This window comes from Megalobrama amblycephala, linkage group LG7 (assembly GCF_018812025.1).
Source record: "Megalobrama amblycephala isolate DHTTF-2021 linkage group LG7, ASM1881202v1, whole genome shotgun sequence".
Lineage (NCBI taxonomy): Eukaryota > Metazoa > Chordata > Actinopteri > Cypriniformes > Xenocyprididae > Megalobrama > Megalobrama amblycephala.
The window spans coordinates 17193024-17206200 of record NC_063050.1 but is presented as its reverse complement, the minus strand read 5'-3'; the positions used below and the strand labels follow the sequence as shown (position 1 = coordinate 17206200).

General features: G+C 39.3%; 1 protein-coding gene across 2 annotated transcripts in view; it reads left to right on the top strand.

The window, feature by feature from the left end:
* The window catches only part of mast1a (microtubule associated serine/threonine kinase 1a), a 72398-nt gene extending 59463 nt beyond the window's left edge, over positions 1–12935 (top strand). For both annotated transcript variants that reach the window (XM_048196212.1, XM_048196213.1), the window contains 13 exons: positions 1099–1231; positions 1310–1475; positions 1745–1846; positions 2832–2954; positions 3040–3149; positions 4932–5092; positions 5222–5487; positions 5594–5842; positions 6092–6321; positions 6430–6552; positions 6724–6857; positions 6948–7135; positions 7242–12935. In XM_048196212.1, coding sequence (XP_048052169.1) covers positions 1099–1231; positions 1310–1475; positions 1745–1846; positions 2832–2954; positions 3040–3149; positions 4932–5092; positions 5222–5487; positions 5594–5842; positions 6092–6321; positions 6430–6552; positions 6724–6857; positions 6948–7135; positions 7242–9016 — 3760 coding nt within the window. In that variant the 3' untranslated portion in view covers positions 9017–12935. The remainder of the gene's footprint in view (positions 1–1098; positions 1232–1309; positions 1476–1744; positions 1847–2831; positions 2955–3039; positions 3150–4931; positions 5093–5221; positions 5488–5593; positions 5843–6091; positions 6322–6429; positions 6553–6723; positions 6858–6947; positions 7136–7241) is intronic.
* Positions 12936–13177: the final 242 nt, after the last annotated feature.

Here is a 13177-nt window from a genome sequence, read left to right as displayed (position 1 = left end):
CCATGGTATTTTTTTTTTTCCTATATGGAAGTCAATGGTGCTCCAAAGCAGCCTGGTTACAAACTTTCTTCAGTATATCTTTCTTTGTGTTCAACAGAACAAAGAAATGTATACAGGTTTGGAACAACCTGAGCGTGAGTAAATGATGACAGAATTTTCATTTTTGGGTGAAATATCTCTTTAAATTTTGTAAACTTTCGCAATAATCTTAAAAAAGTCTTCTTAAAAAAGAGACCAAACTTCAGTCTGTGCTCCAAAGCATTCAATATTTATGACAGTTTAAGTGGGAAATTTCATTTAGATTATAATTGCATAAATATAATTTAATACCATAAAATCCCTTAAAAATACAAAATATTAAATAAAAAACATTATCAAACTAAATATAGTACAATCATTTCATGGAAATAAACAAATTCAGTAATTTTAAAACTATGCAGAAATATAAAACTATGAATTTAAAGTTGTTTACTGTGCATGTAGAAACAACACATTTTACGTTTTTTTGCAAAATATCTCTACATTGCATGGTAAATACTATTTCTGATTTATGTTAATTTATGTACTTTCTATTCTGACTTTGTAAATTTTGAGATTTTATTTTTTTGTTACTCTTATGTTATTTTGTATTAGATGTGCGCGAGTCAAAAAAAGCATTTCACTGTGTGAAAAATGATAAAATCAAGTATTTAAGTAAAGTAGAGTGTCGGGAGACTGATGCATGTCATTCGCAGTTCTTCTTTGGAGTGGATGGTTCTTTTGGCACAATTTCCTTGTTTCACTTCTGATAGGTGGAGATTTCTCTGCAGAATTATGGTTAATGTAGTTTTTCACAAGGAATTCTGCTGTCAGACATGATTATTAAAAAAATAAGCTGAAATAGTATGGACTGATGGATCACAGTAGGTGTGTGTTTAAAGGTTAATAAGTTATCATTTAAAATCAGTTCCCCTATGGAGAAAATGAAATGGATTTTTACTTCCAGAAGCGACTATTGCGCTCTATTACAAGCTGTAAAACAGATGCCATCCGACTTGTATAAGGCTCATCTTGTCATTATCATTTTGAAGCGAACGCTCACGGCCGGTTGTTTTTCAGTCTCTTGATCACGTCGATGGGTCACATTAAGCTGACTGATTTTGGCCTGTCAAAGATGGGGCTCATGAATCTCACCACTAACCTGTACGAGGGACACGTCGAGAAGGACGCCAGGGAGTTCCTGGACAAACAGGTAAGGAAGCTTGTCCTATTGGGAAGGGATTACATACCAGGTGCAAACACGGCCGTAATGTCTTGGTCTCTGTCTCAGGTGTGCGGCACACCGGAGTATATCGCCCCAGAGGTCATTCTCAGACAGGGCTATGGGAAACCAGTGGACTGGTGGGCCATGGGTATCATCCTCTACGAATTTCTAGTTGGCTGTGTGCCGTTCTTCGGAGACACGCCTGAAGAGCTCTTTGGTCAGGTGATCACAGGTGAGTCTGAATGTTGTGTCTCACGCAGAGGTAATTCCTAATGCTTAATCACACATTGTGTTCTGACACGTCTCTTCCGCTAATCTGGCTTCAAAAGCAACACCTGTGCTAATATTAGCATCAGCGGTGTTGATTAGTGCAAAAGCAAACCCATTTTCTCCTCCAGAGACCTCTTCCAAAGTGCTCAGTTTTTCTTGCAATTCCATAAACTGAAATGGGATAAAGAGCTTCAGCGCTGCCAACAGATTTCTGTGTGTTTGTTTGTGCAGATGATATTGAGTGGCCTGAGGGAGATGAGGCGTTGCCTAGTGAAGCTCAGAGCCTGATTTCTGCCTTGCTGCAAACCAACCCACTGGTGCGACTGGGCACAGGTACACATTTCCTTGCTTTCACAAACTTATGTGATCTGTCATGACAACTTCAACAGGTCAATATGAAATCAAATTGGACACTTTTTAATTTATTACATGTTCTTGGTCTTATTGTGAGCAATTCATCTGTGCATATTATTATTTCTTTTTTTTCTTTCTTTTTTTTTTGTTACATTTTTACTTTTTTAAAAACAGAAAAAATGTTTTGAAATATTTTTACTATTTAAAATAATTAAAAAAATAATTCATTCCTGTGATCAAAGCTGTATTTTCAGCATCATTACTCCAGTCTTCAGTGTCACATGATCCTTTAGAAATCATTCTAATATGATGATTTGATGCTTAAGAAACAATATTAAGAAAATATTGTTATCAATGCTATTATAACATTATAAATGTCTTTACTGTCACTTTTGATCTATTTAATACACTCTTGCTGAATCCTCCTGAGTATCTATTTCTTTAAAAAGAAATCTTACTTTTGAAGAAAGAAACTTTTGAACAGTGGTGTATATTATTGTTCAGCCAAAAATACTCAGTTTCATTTTGTTTCATGATGGTTTCTGTCACAGAATATGAAATTTGAGTCACTGTTTACCATACAATCAAAATAATTGGACATGTAAAAATGAAATTTTATACAGAAAATAGTACAGAAAAGTTTGCACTTCACCATGATTCTTAAATTTCATTTGTGTTTGTGTATATTCAAGTTTGCCGTGATTCCATCTTGATGCATCATATTTGAATCAATGCAAAACTTTGTATGACATTAGAAGACTTGGACTTGAGCGACCAAGTCACATTTATTTTTCACTGAATGGAAAACGATTACTTGGACATTCTGATAAATTTCTGAAAATGAAAAGGACAGCAAGTCAGACAGTTTGAGTGATTTGCATCACAATCCATCACCAAAACATCTAATATCTTACCAAGATTGCATGTTTTTCTGTTTACATCGTCTTTTTACCCTTGTGAACAGGTGGTGCTGTTGAACTGAAGCAGCACTCGTTTTTCTCGGGATTGGACTGGAACGGTTTACTCCGACAGAAGGCCGAGTTCATCCCTCATCTAGAGTCTGAGGAGGACACCAGCTATTTTGACAGTGAGGACACTCACATTTGTTTTTGAGTCTGCCCTTGTTCGGCGTCTCTATCTCTCACCATCATCTCACTCTCCCTCTGTCTCAGCACGGTCCGAGCGCTATCGGCACATCAACTCCTACGACGAGGACGACACCAACGACGATGAGCCGGTGGAGATAAGACAGTTCTCTTCCTGCTCGCCGCGCTTCAGCAAGGTCAGTAACACATGGCTGCATCCATATTTCATGTGTTCTCTCTCAGAAACACTCTCGCGTGCGTAAACACACTCATTAACACTGGAACATTTGAAACATGCATTTTCTTTGAAGCTGCTTTTGTATTGTAAAAAAGCGCTATACAAATAAATGTGAATTGAATTGAATAAAACCAAAGTCATTTCACTCGGCGGCCATCTTTGTAACGCCTTTTGTGCATGCAAGTGCAGCTTCTATCTCTTTGAAAGGGGAAACATCAAATTTTCCAATGCTGTTTGCCAAGCTTTCAATAAAATTTTATATTTGAAATCATCAATGAAATCTGACAACAGCTGTCTCATAAATTTTGTTTCTAAAAGCTCAAATCATGACAAAAAATTGCATTTTTCAGGCTGGATCAAGCTAATGTGCAGTGTGCGTCTCTATAGGAAGCACGCGTCTGACTTTCTATAGGAACCGGAGCTTCTAACTGCAGCTGCAGTTACACGATGACTTTACCAATCTGTGATTGGCTCGTATTTAGACGGCGGGATGTATTCCGCCATATTGCGCATTGAACATTCTCCCATTCATAAAAATGCGAGTGCACCGTCTTTCTATATATAAAGTCTTTAATCTTTTTATGTCTTAATTTTATATTTTCAGGGTCTGATTCGTTTTAGCAGAGACCAATGACCTAGGCAACTAATCCCACCTGTCCTACATTGAAAAGGCATTAAGCAAACAATTTTCAAAAAAATCTCCTCTTCCAGTTAATATACTTTGAATAGACCTTCTTTTCCCAAGAATGGCAGGAATTATAATGTGTTTTGAACGCAGGTGAATGATAAAAACACTTGTGTGAAGCAGTGGCCTTCAGATAAGCAAACACAATCGCACACTTACATAATAAACCTCCTCTGATCTTCTTTATGCTGAGGGTTCTTCTCAAGATGTGCGACCCTCTTAAGGAGCACTTGCTGAACAAAGACCTTGGATTATATAAACAACAAGACAAACACAATTATGCAAACAGCAAAATGACTGGATGATGAACAACATCAGTGATTTCAAGCATCATAGTAGCAAAAAAGCACAATATATGTATATGCAATTGTACATTACTATTCAAATGTTTGGTCAGTAAGATTTTTTTTTTTAGTCTTATGCTCACCAAAGCTGCATTTATTTGATCAAAAATACAGCAAAAACAATAATAATGTGAAATATTATTACAATTTAACAGAACTGTTTTTTATTTGAATATATTTTAGAATGTAATTTATTCCTTTGATCAAAGCTATATTTTCAGAATCATTATCCAGTCTTCAGTATCACATGATCCTACAGAGATCATTATAATATGATTTGTTGCTCAAGAAACATTAAGGAAACTGATTTTTTTAAATAGAAAGTTTAAAAGAACAGCATTTATTTGAAATAGAAATCTTTTGTAACAAGTCTTTACTGTCACTTTTGAATGTGTACTTGCTGAATAAAAGTATTATTCCCTTAAAAACAAATAAACAAACAACTTACTGACCCCAAACTTTTGGATAGTAGTGACCATGTGACTTGTGCTCTAAAGACAAAGCTACTGTATGGCTTCAGAAGACTTGTAAAATACCACAAAAGTCATATGGACATTTTGTAGCTTGACAGCCCCAATCCCCATTCCTTTTCATTCTATAAAAAACTGCATCCAGGATATTCTTAAAAAAAAAAATCAGACTTCTTGTTTACATCTACACCACATGTGAGATGTAAACAAAGCAGCCTTTGGAATTGTTCTCTGTCTTTCAGGTATACAGCAGCATGGAGCACCTGTCCCAGCTGGAGCAGAAGTCCCCTGTAGTCACCCGTCGAGAGCACAAAGGTCGCCGCGATGACAAGATGGCCAAGCGGGAGAGTCTGGGAAGCTTTAGCATGAGGGACAAGAGCTGGAGGACGAGCTCACCTGAGATGTATGTCAAAGTTTGATTCAATCCAGCCTGACAAACCATGTCTGTTAGATATATCACTATAATACGGCACATAAAGATACTTTTTTAATTAGGTGGCAATTATGTCGCACATTCCAATATTTTTCACAGGAAACGTCTGTCGTGCTCTGAGTCTCTGTATATGGAAGGAGACTTCAGTCCTCCGATGGGTGCCCGGCGCCGCTTTTCAGCCCTAATGGACACACACCGGTTTGCCGCTCCTCAAGAAGGCGATGGAGAGCTCTTCGCAAGACAGGGGGCCGGTAAAGCCCCTGGATCATCAGTAGAGGGAGCCACTGCTCCATCATCACCCAGTGCTAACGAACAGAGGAGTGCTGGGAAGGAAGTGATGTCAACCAGTGCCGGTAAAGGGGCAGGTGAGGGAAGGAAACTTGAATGAAAAAAGATGTATGTGTAAATTTGAATATAGATAGAATATAGAGTTTTGCTTATAAGTTTTTTCTATGAATGTAAATCTGGCAGACAAGCCATCAAGGCCAGGTGAGGTATCCGCACCACAGGCCATACCTTCTACAGGGGCCATAGCAGCAGTCGCTAGGGACGCGGTCGCCATCAGTGATCCCATCGGTCAGCGGGCAACCAAAGATCTGGTACTTCGGCGAGCCCGCCATCAGCAGCTGTCTAGCGATGGGGAGAAACGCACCTCACGTCCCAGCAACAAGGTCATCAAATCTGCATCTGCCACCGCGCTGTCTGTCATCATACCTGGAGGTAAAGTTCAGCCTCCAATCACAAGGGGGAGCTATCCATTCCTAGTGAGCGCTGTTAAGAGATTTTACATTGTGACATTATTTTCATACATTTTTCCTCTAGTTCTCATTACAGTATACAGAAATTCTGTGCTTAGTTGTTACGAGCAACAACAAAAAAAACTAAGCAAATATCTGTGTATATATAGCTTATAAAATAATGAAAATTCTAAAAATCTTAGCTTTTCACTTTCGGTATTTTTATATATAGTTGAGCAGCACGGTAGCTCTCCACTGGCCAGTCCTATGTCTCCACGGTCTCTCTCGTCCAACCCCTCATCGCGAGACTCCTCTCCCAGCCGTGATTACAGCCCTACAGTCATGGTGCTCCGCTCACCAATCACCATCCACCGCTCTGGCAAAAAGTATGGGTTCACACTCCGTGCCATTCGGGTCTACATTGGAGACACTGACGTCTACAGTGTGCACCATATAGTCTGGGTGAGAAAGCAACAGACCATGGGATAAAGTTGGATGAGTATAGAACAGAAATGCAGAAATAGTTTTATTGACGCAATAATTAGTAATTCTTTCCTTATCCAATCACAGCATGTGGAGGACGGAGGCCCTGCCCAGGAGGCAGGACTATGTGCTGGTGACCTCATCACTCATGTCAATGGTGAATCTGTGCATGGATTAGTCCATACCGAGGTGGTAGAGCTTATACTTAAGGTGAGACATGAGATTGCATGAGATCATCTCATCAGCAAGGCAAAAATCACAAGTTAGACCACTTGGAAAAGTAGTAACACATCTGGTCTCAAGAATCCACATGATTTGAGAAAGATTCAATGATAGAGAATCAAACAGGTGAACATGTTTCTTTGCTTTTTCTTTGTTCAGAGTGGAAACAAGGTGACCTTGACCACCACGCCCTTTGAGAACACATCCATTAAAGTGGGACCAGCACGCAAGTCTAGTTACAAGTCCAAGATGGCTAGACGCAGTAAGAGGACGGTGAAAGATGGACAAGAGAGGTATAATGTGCCTCCATTTGTTAAGATCGTCAATATAAAGAGAATCTTTTTTTCTTACCTCTGTCTTTTTCCTTCCATGATAATTCACAGTAAAAGGCGTGGATCTTTGTTCCGCAAAATAACTAAGCAGTCCAACCTGCTGCATACAAGCCGTAGTTTGTCTTCTCTGAACCGGTCCCTGTCATCCAGCGATAGTCTTCCTGGCTCTCCAACACACAGTCTGTCCGGTCACTCCCCCACCCAGAGCTACCGCTCAACCCCTGAGTCATCCCACCTTGGTGAGTAGATCAAAGCATATTTTATGATATAAAAGGGAAAACAATGAAAATGTTTAATGGACACAATTTTGATTGTCTACCCTGGCTTTTGATCTTCTTGACCCAGGTGCCTCCTCCCAGGGCAGCTCTCCTGCAACCAGTACCCCAAATTCCCCCGCAACAACCCAGCATATGAGGCCCAGCTCCCTGCACGGACTTTCCCCCAAACTACACCGCCAATATCGTTCAGCTCGCTGCAAGTCTGCTGGCAACATTCCTTTGTCTCCGCTGGCTCATACACCATCCCCAACTCAATCCTCGCCACCTCCTTTGCCTGGCCACACAGTGGGAAGTTCCAACACCACCCAAACCTTTCCTGCCAAACTACACTCGTCCCCACCGATCATAAGGCCTAGACCCAAGAGCGCAGAGCCACCCAGATCGCCGCTACTCAAAAGAGTGCAGTCAGCAGAGAAACTTGGGTCACCGCTTTCATCTTCATCTGAAAAGAAAGGTGGGATTGGGGTGATGAGGAAGCACAGTTTGGAGGTTGGACATTCGGATTATAGAAAGGATGGTTTCCACTGTGAGCTTGGCCTGCAGAGTTTGGTGGAAATTGAGGGTGAGAATCTGGCATCTGCCCCAACAACTTCTCCTTCACCCACACAACCGACCCCGTCACCACCTGAAACAGGCGTTCTGAAGCCGGTTAGGAAACTGGGCAGGCAGGAGTCACCTTTGAGTAGAGATGCTTTGCTTGCTGGGAGAGAAAGGGATAGAGACAGGGAGAGGATTGGTGAACCAAGTCAAGCTAGTGAAGCTAAACCAGGGGTGGTCAAAGAGACACTCCCTCCTGGTGGCATTACTCCACCAGGTAGTAAAAAATCTCCAAGTGTTGAAGCATCTCAGCGGCCCCCTTTTACTCTACAGGAAAGTTGCCTAGCCAAACCCCAAACTTGGCAGCCTCCATTGACCAAATCTTCTCCAGTAGCATCAGAGTCAAAGTATAGTGTAGTTACCTCCATTCCATCGCCTCTGACCACAGCGTCTTCCCCGTCTGCCAAAACAACAGATCCAAGTTTTATCCGGGAAGCAGGAATTGATGACAAAGGAAGTCTTACAAAGATTCCCCAAAGCCAGGCACAAGGAACTACTAAGCCTTCATGCTCAGTGAGTACATCAGGTGTTATCAGCAAAAACATGTTGGAACAAGAAGGGGGAAAGGATTCTGGGAAGAAAGAAGTGAAACCAGAAGTGGGGAAGACTTCAACTTTAGTCAAGCCAAGTATACCATGTAGTGCTCCTGGGAAGACCACAAGCACAGAGGTAACCAAAGCAAGTAAGGGATCAGGTGACGGAGAGGGTCTCAAAAAGGGCGTATTAGATCCCCATACCAGAACTTCAGATGTCAGGGTGAGAACTGCCATAGCTCCATCCAAAGGGGTTGTCCCATCTCACCCTCCCCAAACGCAGTGCACTGTTTTGGGAAAACTTCGGCAGGACAAGGGCCTAGCTCCGGTCAGCTGCTACCGTGGAACATTTGATTGGGAGGACAAATGTCTCTTGGAGGTTGTTGAGGAACACTCTCCATCTCCTACTCCTTCTCCAACTGGAGTGCCTCCTGATCTTCCCAGATCTCAACCTCAATCTCCTGGTGAAAGACCTGGTATGGTTACACAGTTGACAAGCACAGGGAAATCTATAGGGCTTGGTAAAGGTGGAACTCAGGAGGGGCCCAAGGCCAAAGATACCAGCAAATTGTTGGAGGTCACCCAGGCTTCTGCACCAGGAAGACTTGAGCCTGCTTCTGGGAGTAAGCCAAGCTCCAAAGGATCCAGTCAGAGTCCTACTAGCACTTCTCCCCAGGTGAAGACTGTCGTTACTCCTAAGAATGGCTCTTGAGCTAGTTGGAAAGATAAATGCCTTTAATGGGGGTTTAGCAGAATTTGATGTTTCTGAGCACTTAGACAGTGGACATTCCAGCCAGTGAAAACAAGTGACTAAATCATATTACGCTGAACAAACGACAAGAACTCCAAGGTTATTTTAAAGGCTGTTATTTATTGTACATGCAGAGCTGTGTCAGAAAATGGTTATATATGTATTATACAAGAATGTTTGTTGGGTGTTTGTGAGAAGGTGAATGGGTGCATGTTTTGTGGTGCTTATGCAACAAGGTAAAATAATGACAAGCGCAAAGTGCTTTAACAGATCAAACAATGCTGAATACTGTGAACACCAAAACATTGTTCCTACATTTTCTAAGGTGACCAACCACATAGTTTCCTTAAAACACAAAAACTGAAAAGAGTTGTTCAAGTTAATGACAAGTATTTGGCATAGACAGAACTTCATCAAGGACACTTCCGTAGCTGTTTTTTGGCTTGTACCTTATTCGGGAGTGTCTAATCAGGTTTAGCATATCCATTAGCAGCTAACGCATACTACTGAAGCCATGTAGGGGATGTTGGCTAAACTGTAGATTCATTCCCTTATATAATTCACTCTAAAGGCCTGTTCGCAATAAGAATGGTAACTATAAAGATAATGATAAAGATTCTAAAAATGATACTAAATACAAAAGAATAGCAGAGTTTACGCCACATCTATAACAATAACGGCACAGAGAAATTATATCGTTGGAATCACTTTCAAAATTAGTTTTTCCAGCAGATGAACAATAAAAACATTGACAGCCAATCAGAATCCAATTACAACTTTAAAGAGCTCGAGCTTTTAAAGCGGCAGGCAACGCGCTTAGAATAAACAACAATATCGTCTGCTGGTGTGGACGCTAATATAGTTATCGTTATAGTTATTGTTCTTGTTGTGAACGGGCCTTTGACCAGTTCTCTCATTATACAGATTCTCTCATTAATTACAAATGCTAAATGTTAAAATTGTTGACATTTTGTTGATTTGCTATTTTAATTTCCAAACAAGGTTTGCATAAGCATTCAGTCTTCAATTTAATGTTTGCTTAACCATCTTTTTCTGCAATGATAGCTTGATGCCTTCAGAGGTACATATCAAAGGCCCTTTAAGGCAAGTTGGTGCATTCAGCAGCCATGCAAGTACAGCTTTTATCTAGTTGAATATCATAAATGTCACTTCTTTAGCTAAATTTATCCATTTTTGTCAAATCAAACAAAAACATATTCTATCTGGCCCAGCTAAAAAGAAAAGGTTGCAATGTGACAGTAGTTAAAATAGTTTATCTGATCATATAGAAGACAGTTCATGTTAATGGCCACTATAGCGCATCCTGCAGCAACAAAGAGTGCAATGGATATTTGTGCAGCATTATGAATTGTAATCACATTTAATTAAGAACACAATGCACAAATAAAGCTTGCAGGATGTTCTTAATGTTCAGCAGGATCTCTCTTGCAATGCACTATCAAGCATCTCTATGTTTGCATACTTTCCTAGAGTATGTTTCAAGCCTCACAGTTTCTCTGTAAATATCCAGCAGCTGTTAAAAGACAGATTTGACTCTTTCTCGCATGTAGGTCAGTGTTATGCACAGCTCTTGACTCTATTCTGTGCTACTGAATTCTCCTTGTTGACCTCACTCCGACTCTAGCGCTCAAGTGTCATATGCACTACCTGAATAATAATTCTTGAGCTGTAGGGTTCCTTATCTGTTTAAAGCAAGAGGACATGGTTTGGCCGGTTAGCATGGAGCAGTTAGCTTCTACTGATACATGTCATAACTACACCATCTGGCTGCAAAGAGAGCAGCTTTCTCCCTTGACAGCAATTCAAAAATAGCTGTGTATTGAAATTCATGCTAATACGTTTTGTAAATCAGTAAAATGAGAGAATTTGGTTAAGTGCCTGAACATCTGTGCAAGGCACTGGATATGTTTAAAGTGCAGTGACTATTCAAAACAAGACCATAAATTAAGAACCTTAAGTTTTGAAGTGATAATGCATACCACAATTTTAGATGACATCCTTCATGAGTCATAACAGGTCCTGATTCCAGACATTGTTGGATCAGCACATTTATTATGGTTGTAAGGATTGTATGGTAAATATATTCTATAGTTAGTCAAGCATCAGTAAATGTCACTGTTGTCATGGCAACCTGGTGTAGCCTGCCATCTGTTGGCGTTTCTTTGTGATCTGAATGTTGTTCACTACCATGCAAAGAAAATATCAGTGAACATTTGTAAGTAATTTTTTTTTTTCACTTCAGCATATGCAAAACATAAATGTAGGGATGTGACTGATGTTTGTTTTTGTTTTTTTGCTGCATTTGTTTTTTTCCAATTTGTAAAGCCTCTGAAATATCACTTGAACGTAAAGATGAATGGTTTTACTACAGTAACCATAGTGTATCTATGGTATTAGTAGTAAAACATGGTAAAGAAATGGTATAAAATAATAACTAAATGGTATAAACTGCATTTGTCTCAGTATTATCAAGTAAATCTAATTTGTAAACAAATTTAGAAGACAAAAATGTTTGTGTACTCAAAGGAATCAACTGCTTTTAAGCATTTTAAGTCATTTATCAGATTGACACTTTAGTCAAATTATAAAACATAAGACATTATTGCACTGCAAAAAAATGTTTTTCTTAGAATTTTTGTCTTGTTTCTAGTCTAAATATCTAAAACTTATTAAATCAAGAAGCAATTTCTAAACTAGTAAAAATTATTGTCTTGTTTTCAGAAAGTCAAAATTAAGTGAGTTTTTGCTTTAAACAAGTAAAATAATCTGCAAATGTGGTAAGCAAAAAATCTTATTTCAAATCAAAAACAAGATTATTTTGCTTTTATTAAGCAAAAACTTTTATTTAATTTTGACTTTTTTTCTGAAAACAAGGCAATTTTTACTTATCTAGAAAATTAGATATTTAAGACAAGACAAAACATCTAAGAAGGTCATTTTTTGTTACAGTGTGTTTTTGGTTCATGCTTTTAAAATCATTCATTTATTAATGCTGTGTATAAATGAGCATTATAACTAAATATAACAAATGTATCATGATGAGGACGATTTTAGGTGTGGCAGGAATAGACCTTATTCAGAGAAGCGCCATGTTAGGTGTGAAAACGAGGCTGTGAGGGACAGATTTACCGCGTTTTCAATGGCGCCAACTGTAAAAAGCAGTATTAAGCTCCTAAATCACTTACGATTTTCCACAGCTCGTGTTGTCTGGAGTTTTTGTCAACTGAAATTTCTTGGAAAGATATGTTTGCAGTGTTTCGTCAGCAGAACAATCCAAAAACACATTAAATAACAGTACAACCCTCTGAGGAGATGTAGGCCTCTGTCTCCCTCACAGCCTCGCGTTCATTTCCGTTAAAATCAAAGATGGCGCTGCTGTGTGAAGAAGGTCTACAAATGGGGTCATACTGACATCTGATGGCTAACAGTGATACTGTCGCTATTTTACACCTTACATTAACATGGTGGTATTAGTCAGTAGGAGTTGCTATCAGTGACGAGACCAAGAGTGCTTTATTTACTTGTATTTCATACCGTAGCATGATAATGCCTTTGGATAGACAGTCAGACATCTATTAATCCTTCCGTAAATGTATTCTGATGCTGTTTATCTCTCAAGCAGCACTTTCATCTCAGATAGCCTATCTTTTGCTGTTTCATATCTGGTTTTGGTGTTAGTAAAGATTTCTTTATATCTATTAAAAGCATATGTTTATTTATTGTATTATACAGAAACTCAACACAGAGAGTTATTTGGATATATCAGTGAAATGGTAAGTGATAATGACATATGCACAAAATAATGTAAAGATTTATGAAAATAATGTAAAGTTTGTAACAATCCCCCCACCCACCCACCCACCCACCAAAAAAAAAAGTTGTTTTTTTGTACCGTTTCATAGTTCTTGTCATATTCAGCCCTTTCCCATGCATGACTTCTCAGTTGTGGTTAAAGACCAACACTTCACTGGCCTGGATGTTTCCACTTTATACCATGTGACTGTTATAGTTGATCGAATGCGAGAGGAACCAACTAATGTTCTGTTAATCTGTACTCTTAACCCCTGTGTCTTACTCGCTTTTGAATGATTTGATTTCCTC